At 38.7% G+C, this 17,639-nt stretch overlaps 1 protein-coding gene across 4 annotated transcripts in view; it reads right to left on the bottom strand.

The window, feature by feature from the left end:
- The window catches only part of NOL4 (nucleolar protein 4), a 189,326-nt gene that overhangs the window by 140,831 nt on the left and 30,856 nt on the right, over positions 1–17,639 (bottom strand). For all 4 annotated transcript variants that reach the window (XM_071418921.1, XM_071418929.1, XM_071418911.1 and 1 more), the window contains exons 2-4: positions 11,918–12,067; positions 1,412–1,523; positions 788–900 (exon numbers count right to left, since the gene is read on the bottom strand). In XM_071418921.1, the coding sequence (XP_071275022.1) occupies positions 788–900; positions 1,412–1,523; positions 11,918–12,067 (375 nt within the window). The remainder of the gene's footprint in view (positions 1–787; positions 901–1,411; positions 1,524–11,917; positions 12,068–17,639) is intronic.

Consider the following 17,639-nt stretch of genomic DNA (forward strand, 5'->3'; position numbering starts at 1 on the left):
TAGAATGCAGAACTGGTTTTTTGCTGGCACATAGCTGAGCTTCTATTTGGCAGCTTAAATGGTAAATGAGCAAACTTCTAGCAAAATGGGGTTACCACAAATAATTTGGTATGGGCCTGTGAATTGATGGAGCACTTCTTCAGATCTGGGAAAACTCTGAATAAAGCAGAGAAAGCAAACAACCCTTGAGAAGAAATAAATACAATCCAACCCAAATTCTTTATGAAGAAGCTTGATTCTCAGTCTACTTCTCCCCCTTCTTTTTTTTCTACCTTTTTATTCAAAATATCAAAAGCAACTCCTATTCTTATCATTAAGCTTTTTGCCTTAAAGTTTTCAACTGATGTTACCAGGACTTTCATCACTGTCAGTACCATGTGTTGCATTGTGTTTGCTAACCTTGAGAACAGCATGGCATTCATTTCAGCTGGTGATGGTATTGGTTTCTAAAAGCAGACAGTGGAAGTCACTGCTGGGCACAGAACTAAGCCTCAAGTGAACATGCTGCCCACATCACCCTTTCCACTGGTCCAGAGAAAGAGCACCTCCAGGCAATTCAAAGTACACTCACTACCCCCAGTCACAGAAGGGCCATAAATCATATTTTCTCTAAATCTGATTGCTTGAAAACAACCCTGCCTTGGCTTCAGACTGACTGTTTTAGCAACAAAATTATAAAGATGGGATCAACAATCATCTTCACTTCAGTTTTCCTAGCCACCTGAAAGACAAGTACAAAACAACACAGGAGAACAGAAAATCAGACTTAAAAGATTTCAGGTTTTACCTCATCTTGCTGTGAATTTAGTAGCTGCAACTTCATGTGTTTCATATATGCCATAGTAATGGGCATGTTGTAATCAATCATACTGGTCACCAAAGTTGGAGGTTTTCCATTATCTGCAAAAAAATAGCAATTATGCAATATATGTTAATTGTAGAGGCTATGTCAGCCTATTCTGCAGTTAAAGTCAGACTGTTATATTATTTAGCTCTAACTTTTGCATTTGCAATCACTTGTAGGCTGTACAAATGGAATTCTCCCAAAAAAAAAGGAAAACCAAGATCAAACCCTGAAAACTGATGAGCTCTTCTACCCTAAATGACTACAGCCCATATACCCTATCTATTCCTTGCGCTTAAGCTCCCATACAAACACTTCCATAGCAAAATAAATTATTTCCTCCAGATAAAACTATCTTTCTATTGAGGGTGCAGATGGCATTACACTCCATCCTTAAGTGAAAGCAGAAGATTCACTACCTTCCAGCTTAAGTAAATGAGATGATCTGACTTAGTGAACTGTTACAAGTCTACCAAATTTATATGAACCCTCACTTAAGCTAGGAACCTATAAATGGGTATTAGAAATGAAATTACTTTACATCCCACTACTTGACACTAAAACTACCTTTATGATCCGCTCCATCTGGGTTTAAATGCATTCTTTTCTGGCACTCTGAGCAGCTCATTAGAAATCGTGTCACCGCTTCTCTCGGTAGGAAGGCATAGGTCTCCGAAATCTGAAATTAATAACAAAATATAGGTGTTAATATGTAAGCTGATTGAGCATGATTTAAGAGACTGATCATCATATTTCCAAATAAGGCACATTATCTTTTAATGCCAGGAAGCACAATGAAAGCATGTTCTGCATACTATGTAGGATTTCAAGAAGCATCTCTCCAATCTGCCTACTTAGCATCTAATGGCTACTAACAGTTGGTACTGAAAAAAATCCCACTTATGTCAAAAGGGGGGGTTGTTTTCTGTTTACAGTTCATTTCAAATTCCTTTCAACAAAAAGATTCATACATAACAGCTATCCCACTGTGGAATGGTATCAAAAAAAGTTGAAGAGAAACCTTTTTTTAATAGCCAATGCCATAAAAAGAAAGTACTTGTCTTATGTGATCTATTTTTTTTTGCTGTAACAATACATAGACAGATATAGGACTTGATGTATTAGCAGCAAAGAAGGTTGCCTTACTATTTTAACTTTGTACTTGAATGTTTTGTGAAAATATTTTTCTAAAGCTTGTGGTTCTGTACTTTGAAATACCTATGTTATTTTTACTAATAGTTAAAGAATTTGTGAACCAGTTGATTTTAGAGACTCTGCTTTACCTGGCAATATTTTGAAACAACAGGTTTTAGTTGTTTCTTGATTTCAACAAAATCATTGTTTCTAACCACATACTCACAAGTAGGCACCAGAGGGATTTGTTTCTCTTTTGAGAGGGAGAGGAGGAAGAAGTTGTTACTGGTTTTAAAGATTGCATTCCCCTCACCCCAAAGGATGTATCTGTCTTTACGGACATTTCACCTTGCTGAAAAGGACCCGGAGGCTGGTGCCAAGATGAAAATGAGCTAGCAGCATACTCTCTGATCTCAGAAAAACTACATCTCATACTGGCTACTTTAACTGTAGAGCCAAGAGATCAAGAAAAATTATTATCCCTCTCTACTCAGTGCTGGTAAGAAGGCAGCTGGAATAATGTGCCCAGGTTTCCCCTCAAAGTTCACATTCTTCTCCACAGTTCAAGAAGGCTGCTAAGAAGCAGGAGATGGCTCTGAGCCAGGCCATCACAGCAGCTGGAACCTAAAGGAAACCTTGAAGGAAAGGTTGAGGGAGATAGATTCCTTTCATGTAGGTTATGAGGCCAAGAAAGATCTCATTTTAGCCCACTGCTGCCTGAAAGGGAGTTAAAAATCTGTAGAGAAAAACTCTTTATAGTGTATAACCAGGGAGAACAACAGAGGTGTCTTGGGACATTCAAACCAGACATCAGCAGAAAGTGTTACACTCCAGTGCACTGGAACAGCTTTATCAGATGGGTGGAGTTTGATGAAAACATCCAAACTTGGGTGTTTTCAAGCTAATAAAAGGCAAATACATGGCTTTTCTGGGATTCCTTAGATATGTTGATGTATATACACTGAACAGTGCAAGTGTTGTAATGAATCTCTAGCCTCTTTTTTCCCAACTATGGTGGCTATCTTACTATGGAGATAATCCTTACTGGAAGACCAAGGCCCAGCAAGAGAGACTAAGAGAATGAGTTGTTAATCTGTTTGTACTCCCCTACTGTAAAACCTACAGCAGGATTTGATTTCCTATCAAGCACTATGCTGAGATGCAAGTCTCAGCAGGAAGTGAAGAAGAATGGAGATGGTGTGTATGAAAGTGTGGCTACAGAAAGGACAAGATCACGATTTAACTAGAATTAAATGGGATTACATATTGTCCTAATCACTTTTTCCCCTCAAAAGGGAGCTAAGAGGAGGAAGAATGGTCACTTTTCCACTTGGCTTGTCACCTACTTAATCTATGTTGAATTTTACATTTCCTAAAACTCCATGGACCAAATTTATCAGTGGCAGTATTTTTGAAAATAGGTAGAGTTTAAATTAGTGTTTGTTGATGTGATGTGTGTCACGTCCATAAATAGAAATGATGCATTATAAAATGGGAATGCAAAATATACTATCATGTCTATAACATTGGGTTTAGGCTGTTTATTGTTGTTGTTTTCTTATATAATGGAAATCTTATTGGGGAGGGAGAAGAGAATTAGTATTAAAGCAAATATTGTGATGAAAATTGGCAAAGATTTTTTCTGGGCCTGAAACACCTTTTCTGAAAATTAAGGCACTAAATGAAGCCACTTTTGAATGGGAGGTCCTACTAAAAATACATTTTTAGATTATTTTTTCCTGTTTTTATACCCACAGAACAGATGCTTATTTACCTTTCCAAACATGAAAACACTGGTTATACTCATGCTTTATGGAAATTAAAAAAAGAACATAAAACCAGCTAGCATTCAGTATTGAAAAAATTGGAAAGTGCACATACACAACCTCTCTCTTACAACATTTAACATGTTTAGCACTGTATTGAAATTAATGGAGCTTACCAATGGACTCATTAGTCCCCTGCATTCAATAGGAACGCTCCATTTATTCTAATCAAGCATCTCTGTCAAAATTCCAGTTCTGCTCAAACAAGATGAAATTCCTCCATGGAGAGAAAGTGAGCTAAGGCCTAGATTTGATAGGTCTGCTCCACTGACTATAAGGGAACTGGGTTTTATAACTAAATTTGTCCATAGAGCAGATGCTCGTGTCTCCAACCTCCCACTGCAACACAGTTTTAAGGATGCCCTTCCCTAAATAACTCCAGATTTCACCAACTTCCTCCCCTGTTTATTTTATAATTTGAATCAATCACTGACATTCCTAGACTTCAGACTGTATAAATTGCCATAACACAACAGGAATCACATTAAAAGAGATACATAAGGAGCATAGCCCACAACATTACTTATTCTTGTTGCCTGAATACATAGAAAAGAAAGGTGTCTCCAACTTTCACTGCCAGGAAGCTGATGAATTGTCACTCCCCTACTGCACAATTTCACACCCCCAGCAGTGCAGACCCTTGTTTGGCTTTCATCTCTACTTTATAAGATGCAGATAGCCACTTGCTTGCTCTGGCTGAGCTCTGAACCAGCTGTAGCCAAGAAATGCTCAACCAAATTAGCACAAGGCTGAACATAAAATCCCATATTTCAGCTCTCAGTAGAGTTTACCAGGTTATGCACAAGACTGAACTGATGTAATTCATGGGGCTGGCTTGCATGTGAGTGTTTCAGAGAACAACCTGGAGGCCTATGACACCTTCTAAGTAATTACACAAAAATACCTGAGTGGTCTGATTTCATCAGGAAAAATTGTTTCTGTCCTTTACTCAATCCAAAAGAAGGAAGTAATGACTCAGCCCTTGCTGATGCTGTATCCTCTAACTGCCTTCACTGGCCCAGCTCCTAGCCCTCTTCTCAAGGCTATTAGCTAATAAAATATATAGCAAAAGAATATGCATTTATTGTAAATCCATGCCAAAAAAAAAAAAAGATTCAAAGATGAACATGCTTCTACATTTTAAGAAAAAATAAAGCCAGAAAAAAGAAGTGGGGGATATTGCCTTATTTACATTCATACTCTGACAAATCAGACTGTCATATTTTTGGCATGACTTACAAGAAACTTCTAATGCACATGCCCATTCCCATCAAAGACCAATGAGTGCTGATTTACCATATTGATAAAATTACTTGGATTGATTTAAAAAAAAATATTATAACTATACTTTTCTCAAATATATAAGCTCTAGAAATATCCCTATGGGATTCTTTACTCTTACTTGTGTTTTTATTGCACATAAGTACATCTTCTGCTGCTTGTAGAGATGTGTTATCTCATAACTGGATGTGTTCTGTATCATGGAGAAATCAGAAAAACAGCAGATTCTAGGAGGTTTGTGTTTAAGTATTGCATACTAGGTATAGCTATTATAGCTATATGCCTTTTTACATTGTAAAGATATATGAAGAAGAAACAGAACTTCCAGAGCATTAAGCAAAAACCGCAAAAATTACACAGGGTTTGTTTTAGCCTCAGAAATTATAAGATAAGAAGCAAGCATTTCCTAACAATACAGTCCATGCACATCTACATATATTTGGCTTTAACTCTGAATTGAGAGGAAAGTGAGTTGACTCCAGTGGTTTCAGAGTCAAAGCTTTTATGATCTTACTTCACCATTAACAAAAAGGTTTTGGTATATTTTGACATATATGACTGCATCCAAAGCATCATGGAGCAGTGAAGGCCTGTCCAGGCTTCTTTACTGGATCCCATGAAGAGCACAACTAGCACAGGCAAGTAATCCACTACCTGAGCATATAATCTGATTTACATTGGAGCTAAGCAATGAATGTCCTAATTGTCTGTGAGAAGCCTATTTCATTCTGACTGCATCACTACAGGCAGGGAAAACAAGCAAAGTTTCCTTTTTGCTCTCCCATACTCAGATGATTTAAGTGCAGGATGTTGTGATGATGTAGCTTTCAGAGCTAAATTTTTGCTTGGAAAGTTAACAAGTCCTAAACTGAAAGGCAGATTTTAGGACACATATGGCAGAGTAGGAAAGACAAGTGTGAGGAGAGGGAGTGAAATTTTGCAAGTGAACCTATTAACCTCTAAAGAATTAACATGGAGGGTGTATGTGTAGTCTGGAAGATACAATGTGTCAGAATAGAGATTTTACATGTGTGCTTGTATTTTTTTTTTTTAATTAAGGAGGGTAAAGGGGGAAAGATGATCAAAAGAGGACTCCAGGAGGAGGGAAAGAGAGAGAAAGATAGGGATAGAGGGAAGATGGTAATCTGTCCTGGGCCCACAGCCATCAAACCAGGTGGCAGAAATTGGTTTCTTGATGACAGGAGGGCAAGCCAGCCAAGGGAAGCCCTCTCCTTTCCTCAGCAAGAGGTCAGAATAGAGGGCTGACACAGGAAATCAGATCTAGCACTGCTGGGAGTTTTAGCAAGAGCTCGCTACCCCGCTACACTGTGGGAAATGCTGTTCCCTCATGTGCTAAACTTGCACTTCACAGCTCCCTTCCCTTCTCTCTCCATCTAGCAAAAACTGCTCTCTGTGAGGGAAGCAATGGGAAACACCTGCTAGTGGGACAATTGCCAGGACACTGAACACTCACCCCCTGAAAAGAATCAGGAACAAGCTCATAGAGTAAAAGTGCACGGGGCTTGGCTGTTTTGCCATGCATACAAGAATGGTGTGGATGCAAGAATTTAGGCATGCTAGGGCCCTGCACAAAGCTCAAGTTCTTCTACTTCCCCAAGTACAAGGTCTGTCCTGTACAGAAACCAGCCAAGCCCCAAATCTACTTCAGCCTGTTTGATCAGGAAGGAGATGATGTTATCTCACAGAGCAACCTGTCAAAAAATTATTCCCTGAGGAAAACACACTCAGTGTGATGCTCACAGGGGATTCACAAGCACATTCTTGTTTTGGGAGGGAAAAAGAGTAACCCCCTGTTTCTCAGTGTCAGCAAGGCTTTTCTTAGGCTGATAGGAGAGATGGGAAGCTACTCAAAATCTTGATCCAAAATCAAGAAACATTTATAACTGAAACAGCTGGATGATGCACAATACCCCAGATATTACCCCACATCTTAAAGGCTCCTGTTAATGCCTCAAATGTTATACATTTATGTACTACCTATCTGATGAGAGCCTTGTCTCAGGCTGCTCTCCCTTGACACATTAGTTATCTCCCCGTGTTTTACAAGCCTGCTTCTTCCAGCTCATCAGCCCAGTGGCTCCTTTTTCATTTATGGGTTGGGATTCTTATTAACCAACCCATTTCACCTGCTCAGACATGACAACCCTCACTCACAATTCAAGTTCACTGCTGTAATATTTCAAGATTTTGCACAGAGACTCACAGACTCAACAGACAGATATAGTCCTTCATAGTTAAAAAATTCAAGTAGAATAGCTACATTGAGTTAAAGGTGCTTAAGGTAGCTATGAGACATACACAGCTCTCAGCTAGAGGATGCACTTAGTTGTGGGAAAATGTGTCCAGATATAACATAGAAAGATGAGGAACCTTCTCAATTGTTTAAATTAATGAAAATCTATTGCCTTTTTTAAGGATATCAAAACAGAGTATGGAAAGTCAAATCTGTTCTGAAATATAGGGCTTAAATCATTTTGTCTGGCTTGACAGTACCAATAGCTGGGCATGAGAAGTAACACAGATGTTTTAGCTTGCCAGCCTCATCACAGACCATTTGCACTTCTTGAAAAGTGTAATAAGGCTATTTTTTTCCTGGTTTGCACTGAATCACAGAGTTGTCCTGACAGCTTGAGCCTGTTGCATTATGCTGCTACTGTAGCCACAACTTTTCCCAGTTACTCCCACCTCTGATATACCCCTCAGCACTTGTATTTAAGTTGTAGACACAAATGAATAGTTTAAATCAAGAAATGTAGTTCTACAAAGGCACAGAAAGCCTGCTATGTACTTGTTGCATGCCTTTCCCAAATGCACCAGATGGATTCTTTTCCTGAACACTTCTCTCCCATGCGTCCCCATCCCAGTTTGATGCCACAGTTCTCCTTTCAGAGTGGGATGTCTATACAAAAATAACTCCCTGAGAGCACAGAGTGAAAAGCACCACCCCAAAGCAAAGAGTTCCTCTTAGACACTGAGCTGTGGCAGCACCTGCTAGCGGAGATACCCCCGCGAGATCCCCGTGCTTTCTCTGACAACACTGCTGGCATCAGCATTTCACTCCACCTCCTGTGAGGCCCAGCAGAGCACCCAGGGGAATGCAGGACAAGCATGGACCTCTTTGGGCACCACTGCTTTCCCTTGCCCTGAGGAACATGCTCTTTTCACCTTCCGCATCTTCCGAGTCACCTGTGCCCCTGCTGAGCAAGCAACTTGGCCAGGCCTTGTGTCACATATCCTGCCTTTGTGAGGGAATTATCTCCCAGATCAAGATCCTCAATGTTTTCTCTGTTTGTAAACTTCCCTGGGAACTGGAAAAGTAGCTGAGATTAAAAGCACCACATTAATTATTCCTCTAGTCTGGCGTACTTTGGATATGATTTAAAGTTCTTGGTTTCATTTTACATATATAAGCCATGTCTGGGTTATTTGCTGGTATAGATCTACCTAAAGTTATGCTGGCAAGGAACACAGCACATCAATCTTACCTTGTATACAAGTCAGGTACCCAAAATGAACACAAAACCTGCCAGTTAAGTAGGACACGCCTCCTGTTTTGCATATTTTCAAGGTCACTCTCCCACATCATACACACAGAGTTGATACAATTCCCTTCTGGTCTTTTCGTGTGCAGAGGAGAGAGAATGGGACCTTATCCTAAACTTAAATATTGAAGGACAGATGCTTTCCTAATTTATCTAGAGGGTTTGTGCCAAAAATCCTACAGTTTGAGCTTGGTACATTGCTGCCCCAATTAAAATGGAAAGGCTCTTTCCAGTACTCTGCTCTTTAAGAGGTCTCAAGTACCACATCCTATTTTTCTTCCTGCACAGTGCTAGTGTAGGAAGTTCCACACAAATCAATCAGTTGTAAAAATATCATGCATTTCCATGCAGTTAACATAAACAAGGCAGTGCAGATTCCCTAAATGAGTTTGTCAAGTGTTCTGAACACATTTTTAGGGAGACATTCTGATGTATTTTAGCACACCAGCACCCAGGGTGACTCTATCAAAAATTAAAAAGACTCTATGCCAAATTTGTTACTCCATGTAAATGCAGACAGTGGTTAATTAAGTCACCTTTGACAATTTCATTACCCTTCCAATCATTCTTGAGCATATTCAAAACTTTGAGTGGAGCAGGTTTACTATTGAAAACAAGACTCACACACATATAAGCAAATTAATTACCTAAAATCAATATGTTGCAATTCTCAAGGGCTGTGCCATTAATTTTTCAGAAATACTTAGGTACTGAAAATCCATGACAGTATTCATGAACTTCAGAAGTTCAGGAATTTCGTACCAAACTTGTGGTGTTTTCTTTCCATAATTTCTCTGTTAAAAGGTTTTTTTAGGTTATCTAGTGAGAGAATGGAAGCAATGTGACTAGATCATGCCAGGGGTGAATTACAAATAGCAATTGTAGCAAAGAGTTTGTGAAGCACATCTCCTATAAAAGTTCTTCACTCCAACCATTTGGTGAATACTTATGTATGACAAATACATGCAGAGATCTCAGGGATGATTCACTTCTGACACGTGAATAAAGAAACGAGACTAAATTAATCTTGTTCCAGATTCACTTAATGAAATTAAACCCCGCCAAAGTACTTCAGTTTGATTTATAAAGCTTTTAAAGTAAAATGTTTTGGGAGACAGTTACCTGAGATATTACCTTATTCCTCCTTACAGTGCCACAGAGGAGGTAGATACTGCATGGCTTCCTGGAACAGACTGACACTATAGCTCTTAATTTTACTAAAGGCATTTTCATGGACAGGTCCAGTAAAGGAGCATGCCTTTCCCCAGAAGGTCTGGGGGTTTGGTGCCTGTTTACTTAACCTAATTCTTATGTCAGAATAGAGAGCAAGAATTGTAATTTTTTTCTTCTGGAGTCTTTTTTCCATTTTTTTAATCTATGGAAGCCTTTCAAAATTATATATGTGAATCTTCACTGGGAAAGGCAACTCAATGCCCTTGATAAATTAATATACAATTAAATGAATGCACAAATATTGCAGACTGACAAAAACTTACATTTTGGCACCCTTAAAGATGCAACAAGCTCATGTCTCAATTGCAGTAAAAGTTGACAATAGATGAAACTACTGTGTAGGCTAGTGAATCTGCACAAATAGTTCTTCTCACCAAAGATACACTAGTCTTTTATGCTATTCACAATAAACAAATTTCTTATCTGACCTGCAATCATGGGATTCTTACAGTAGTAAATATTATACTTGGCACGCATTTGTGGGATGATGACTTGAAGTACTGTATTTACAGTTGGCAGCATTCCTTATAGCTGTATATTATTCTAAGAGATTTGTGACCTATATCTTTGAACAGCCTACTGAAGTAAAACAAAATAGAAAGAGAAAGGTCAATGGAAAATATCACTTTTCTAATGCTTTCTGAAAGAGAAAATGAAGTATCAAAATGGTTGAGGTGCCAGGTGAAAATTAATTTAGAGAGTTTGCGTTAGATCACCCTGAAATAACACTCCAAGCCCTACAAAAGCACACCCAGATAAAAGATGTCTTCATATGTCTATCTTAAGGTCAATCCCTCTGGGAACAAATTATAAGAAATTTTGCCAAGAGCTTATCCCTCAACAAACCATCTGAAATGGCCTATAAATAAAATATCTGTGAAGGGATTCACAGATAGAGAGAAAAGATTGCTATAAGGGTGAAAGAAACAGTAATGGAAAAACAGCCATTTCTTACAGCCAAAATTGAATCAGAAACCTGGAGCTTCCCCATATTCTGGTGACCTCTGATAAAAAACAGCTCACATAACCCCAGGCTGTTTTTAAGATGAAGAACTGTGTTCAGGGTGATAGGTCACCTCAGGGCCCTGTCCACAGATCCCTGCCACCCACATCCCACTGGGACCAGGGGGAGAGGTGCCTTGGATGCCCTGCAGTCCAGTCAGGGGTATGTGATGGCACCTGGCTGGGCACCCCTGCCCTGCCACCCTGGGAGAGCCCCTGGTGCTTCAGCAACTGGAAACAGCTGGGCAGGTGGGTCAGGATCAACCCCTGAGTGTGCCTGGCATTATCACAGCCCTGCACATGGAAAATTAGTCACCCAAATCCAGGCAAGACCATGAATTTTAAGCACCTTGGGAGAGTGCAGCAAATGTTTCATTAATCTCCATAGGACAGCAAAGTGTTATATTTGTGTCACTAATCACAAAAGCCATTTATAGCTATTTTAGGACTATGATGCAATTAAAATTTTTAAAATACTACTTTCTCTCTACTCAGCCAGTTTATGCAGGAATGAGAGGTACCTCCTCAACACTTTCATTATTATACCTAGTAGTTTTCCAGCCCTTGGAATTTAGGACATGTACAAGTTTTCATACCATTAAATCATTAGGTATCACTTAGTCTATGGCAATAACCTATAAGGCACCTTCATTTATATGCTGAAACACAGGAATCCATTTAGCCAAGTTGTGACAATACCTTCTAAGTCTGCTTTAACACTTCATCCATTTAATAGAAATTAATTAATACAGAGCTTTTAGAAACCATTATAGAAATAGCAAATTCTCTTCTTGTACCAATGAGAGAATGTCTAGTGAAGTCAGTGCATATGGCCCTTATTATACAGCAAACGTGATTTCTAAACAATATGTTTTCATGCACTAATGAAAGATCTCTAAAATCAATTTGAGAGTGACAGTGTCAGCACTAATCTAGTTGGGAAAAAAACCCCACAAATCTCATGCCACGTGACTAAACCCAAATAGCTCACATTTTTAGAGACATGTTCACTTTAAGCTGGTTTTTGTACTTACTGCTTTATAGGTTCTCTTTTGTCCAGCATGTTTTCTGATTTGTTCTCCATTGGGCCCAGTTTCAACATGCATGGAATAGATAATGTCAAAGAAATCTTCTACGACGGCCACCCGCCGTAAAGACAGCTTCTCATCTACACCTACTCCATCCTGAAAAGGAAAAAAAAAAAAGAAGAGAAAAAGTAAGGGAGACAAGATGAATAGACAAATTATGATAATCATGAGACACATTGTCATTTTTTAGAAGTGAGTTAAAGACCCATTAATATCTGAAGATCACCCACCATGCAAATAACAGACGCAGTATTGTAGGAAAGCTGTGTGATCAGAAGGATCACCCCTGTAAGCAGCCCATTTTGCCAAACCAGGGCATTTGGCCTCTTGATAGGAAGTGATCTTCCACTCCAGTATTTAAAAAACCAAAACAAAAACTATCTGTGCTTCTTTCTCCAAACGCAGAAACACGATTCAAAGGCAGAAGCTGTCCCAAAAACACATGGCACAAAAATGCATTATGTGGTGGTTAGCAAGGATGCAACAGCTCTGTTATTCTCTCACCCCCCAGTAAATCTGTGCTGAGTATTTCATAAAGATGTTTAATAAAAGGTTTTAATTCAAAGAGCTGGTTGTAATTATAAATATGAAGGAAGTTGTTACAAACAATTTGCCCTTGCAAAAATTGCAAAGACATACTATATGAAGACATACTACATGAAGACGCACTACAATTTGAGGAAAAGAAAGGGGTGTTTTAAATAGCTTCTACTTTTGCACACAGATGTCCAGTTGGAAGAAGTGGAAAAGTGAGAACACCTAGCATCTGATTTTCAAAAGTAATAGTGTCAGGGTAGCTAAAGACTTCTGAAAAGAAACAGTCCACAACGTCTCTGAAATTAACCAGTGCAGTTCAGCTCCCACCTTTTTAACAGAACCATCCCCATGAGGTTTTGTTGGTTTTACAGCTGCCTATGGACTCAGTGCTAATGAAGGAGCAGGAACTGGGACTCTCGTTTTTCCAGAATAGACATCTATCAAGCAGGCTGCAGTTTGTAATACAACACCAGTATATGAAAAATAAAATAAGAATGACCAATTCACTTGTACTCCAACACTGTATTCAAATTTAGATCTTTGGAGGCAGCAGTATAATCTAACATTCACAGTGTATTTTAAGCAATAACAGTGTTCCAAACTGAATGTATTTTATAATACCATTACTGCTCATTTAATTCATGCCACAACAAAACTGATTTACATGGGCGCTTCTATGACAAAACACATGCAATTATGGATGCAGTGACCAAATAAAGACAAAGATGAGAAATTAAAAGATAATAATTCTGTATGACTCCCACTTGCTGTTCCTCAGATCACAACTTCTTGCTAACCCACTCCACTAAGTTTGCTGTATGTGGACAAATGTGATTCATTTTTCTCACTCCCCTTATTTTTATTCCAGCCCACCTAAATTTTCCATATATTTCAAAGGAAGAACCCAAATAATCCCAATGGCTCCAAAGAACCCCCCAGGGTGATAGTGAGGAGCTCTGACACATTCCTAGTAGCAATGGAGAAAATGTCAATGCCTTTAGAGCGTAACCTTCTAAATGTGCATTATCCCAAGTGACAGTGGGTTATGAGGTGTTGATACACTACCAGACAGGCTATGCCCTGTCCTGCTCTAGTATGCCCAACTTTCTTCAGAGAGGTCCCTGCCCAAAGCTACATGGTCTCTTCCACTGCATTCTTTATCCCCAGGAGACAGATGGACCTGGGCAGAACCCTGGCACAAGTGCCATGAGAGGACTGCCACAGTTCTGATGGAAATGACTGTGTTGAGGATTGAGGGTGGAAGAACATGAGAAATTTGCAGGGCAATCTCCACCACAGGTTAGAGCCTCAGATCAGCTGGGAACAGTTGCTCTGAGAAAGCTGCAAAGCTCCCAGCCCATGATCAGTCACTGACCACCAGCTCAAAAACTTTGTGGTGTTGTGACAGGTTTTGGTTTCAGCATCGTTAAGAATTTGCTTGGCACTATCCACCACCATTGCCTACTCTTTAAAAAAATTGCTTTAGAGATAGGGCCAACATCAAATTCAGATCTTTTCAGCTTTAATCTTTAGGGGAATTCACATGTGAGCGCTGTAGGGGAGCCCATCTTCAATCATTATTTTCTCACCACCCAAACAGCACAGTGGGATCCCTGATGATTTCAAACACTCTTATTATGACGACAGTGTTATCTCACACTGCTCTCCAAATACTCAGAAGTTTATAGTGTTGATTAACTGACAAAGATTTAATCTGTTTATTACTAATTAGTTTTATTTTATGAAATTTCCTACAAGGGAGCTCTCTTTTTTAATTAAAAAGAAATGCATTACAACAATATTAATTTAAAACCTGAGATGCCACCTCAGCAGAGCTGACACATGCAAACATTATGAATACATTTAAAGAAGAAGCTCGGAAATGAAGCTCAGTTTGCTGCTTTTGGTGGCCATAGTGTGCAGTGCTCTCTCTAATGGTCCTCCTACGTCCCTCCCCAAACATGGACACCCAAAGGCTGGCAGGTATGAGCTGGGGGTGCTCTTGGAGGGATATTTCTCCATGTAGCTGACTAAATCAATAAGCATTGGTAGTACTTCTAAAAATACACAGAAGTAAAGTCTGCACAAATTGTCATGACTCCTAATTGAAGTGCTAGAAAATGAATACAAACTTTCCAAACATTTTTTCAATCAAAAAGGATAGGAAAGAAAAAGCTTAAACAGAGTAGAAACTGCTTCAGGGGGTGTAATTAAATATCTACATCTGCAACTTTATCTAGTGGAGCCTGGACATGACTGAGTTGGCTTCATCCTGCTTGGTGCTGTCTAAGACAATGAGGTAGACCTTGATTCAGAACACCTGCAGTGCTGCAGAAGGTGCCAAGGTGCTGTGAGGGAACTGCTCAGTTCATCCAGCAGCACACAACGCTGGGCAGAGCCATAGGCCTCAGCTGCAGAAGAAATGCACCAGATGAGTGATTTGAATAAGGTAGCTACTTACTGCCACTTTTGATATTCCATATTGACATCCCAATAGGTAAAAATTGTAAAACCTCAAATCTCCACTTAAACCATGAAGTCTCTGAAGTGGACACAGTTGTATCAGGCTTTCCTGCCATATGCCATTATTCTACACTTTTATCATGAAATTGCTATTTTATAAAGGCATTAATAAAGCAGCTCTGCTTTATAAGCTGACTTTGGGTAAAAATTTTCACAGTGCCTAAGGGGACAGGTTTTTAGCTTCAACTCAGGCCAAAAAAAAACTGAATGAGAGAATGCATCATAATGCTATTCCCATGACTGAAAGGCTATGAAATGTCCATAAGGGACAGGACAAGTAATAGGCTTAAACCACAGAATGGGAGATTTACGTCAGACATTTGGAAAAACTTACTATTGATGTGGAGTCAAGCTCAGTAACAGTTTGCCTGGGGAGCCTGTGGGATGTATATCATAGGAGGATTTTGAGACCAGGTTAGGCAAAAATCTGTCAGGGATACTATGAGTAAATCCTGTCTTGGGTTGACTAGATATTAATTGAGTTTCTTCTTGATAATTCTAGGAAGCTTAAATGCCACTTTCAAAGTGAGTTGGGCAGTAACAACTCTGGAATAGCAAGGAGGATATTTATAAATCACTGAGGTATTTTTAGGACTTTTATTCAGCACGGAAAGGGTCCAAGTCTCACGTTCAAAAATGACTTAGGAATGGAAGCCTCACTGAATGCTTTACTTCAAGCATTGAAGTTAGACTCTCAAATCTTTCAGGCCATTTCATCCCTCTCCTTTCAGCCATCACTGAGGTGTGCCATGCCCTGTCCTAAACCAGTTTTCTCAGATGCCTCTCTGGCCAGCAGTGTGACACACACTGACAAACTACATTCATCCTCATAGCTGCTGGAATGGTTTTGATCTCTATCAGTGAGATTTTACTTCATTTTACTCTTTGCATTACAGCTTTTCCTGTTTACTCTTGGTTTTATGTATATCCAGAGATTTTTCTGTGTTCTTAAGATACAAATAAAGAAATGTTTCCTTTCATTTTTAGCACTACAAAATCCATTTGTACTCTGAGATTAAAGTTGTTTCCTCAGGGTTGGTTCTTTTTTGCTATCTAGACAAAGAATGAGTTTCTGAACAGAAGTGAATTTTACAGAGAGTTGTGCACCTCCCAGAAAGTGCTAAGGATCCCTATGAACCAGGATGGCTGGGGAGACAGGCAGTCTCTTTTATTGAGGTTGAATCTACAGTGCTTGTCACAGTAAAGAAAGGAAGAAAGTTTGCCAGTAAAGCAAATAGATAAAACTCTTAAGGCAGCAAAAATATCTATTAAATGAAAGGTTGTCATTTTTATGGTTACTTTGCAGAGGAGAAAATAATTTAATACAAGCCTTTAAAATTAATGCCACTGAAACAAGAGTGCTTGTAATTCCTTGCTGCCCCATCTCCTGTTGAAATTTCTAGGAGGAAATAGGTCTCATAAAACATCCTCTTGCTTTGTGAATGAATATAACTATCAGCATCTTGACAGTGTTTGAAAAATATTCCTATAAAGGCATGATAGACAGAAATAGAAAATAAAAGGAAAGTCTTGGTTGGTAGTTTTATAGAAAATGTTCAGGTCTATAAAAACCTCTGTTGTAAAAGCATCAAAGCCAGAAGCATCTACAAAACATTAGGAGTAGATGCAAATAACAATGCATCTAAATATTTCATTACATTATATAAATCACAGATAAATCTAAGACTGCTTTGAATGCAGAAATATGATGTGTAACAATTTTCTCCTATAATCAGTTCAGACAGCAACAGAGTTAAAGCTCATTTATGTCCCCACACCTCTGCTGACTCGTACCACATTTTGAATTTCCCCTGGTTGAAAAAAAAAGTCTGCTGACTGAAAGGCCATACTCTGAATAAACAAAAAGTTTTGCTCATAGCCCTATGCATTGTTAGTTCATGCATAATGAGCTCTTGACATGATTGTCTGTAGATGTTTTACTCCCTCAGGGTTCAAGATATGAAAATTTTGTATGCAAAGTGTTAGGAGGAAGCAATGGTAGTTGATGTATAACACAAACCCTACATATCTGTCTGCAGAAATAATTCAAAACAAATTAACAAATTGAAAATCCCATTTTACATTATTTCCTTTATCTGCTTGTCCAGTAAAATAACTGCAAAATATATTGATATTTAAAATAGGGATGAGCATTTTATAATGCCTCTTACTCCCATAGAAATGAACAAATTACTTTAATCAGCCCATGTATTTGAACTCCCAGGTTATGAGTACATCCATTTGAATATCTGACTCATTCCTGTCAGCACAGTGAAAATCCACAAAACAGCAAAAGTTACTAGTATTTGGTAGCTATTACTAAGTAGCCTAAAATAAATAAAACTGATCATTTCTATCCATTTCCAAATGGAAAATGTCTATAATAGCAAAAGGGTTATTTATTATTTGAAATTTACAGTTTCTGTTCCTCATTATATCATGTTTGAACAGCAAATCTCATTTTTTGCCAGCAGATGGAGACAGGAAAAATCAGTTATATTAAAACAGAAACACCAAAACCATTTCCAGCTGACAAGTTCTCCCTTTAGAAAAAACATACACTACAAGAACTAAAAAAATAAGCTAGGATATGGCAGCAATGAGTCAA

Source organism: Agelaius tricolor, unplaced genomic scaffold (assembly GCF_023055355.1).
Source record: "Agelaius tricolor isolate 1412-34295 unplaced genomic scaffold, bAgeTri1.0.p SCAF_2, whole genome shotgun sequence".
NCBI lineage: Eukaryota > Metazoa > Chordata > Aves > Passeriformes > Icteridae > Agelaius > Agelaius tricolor.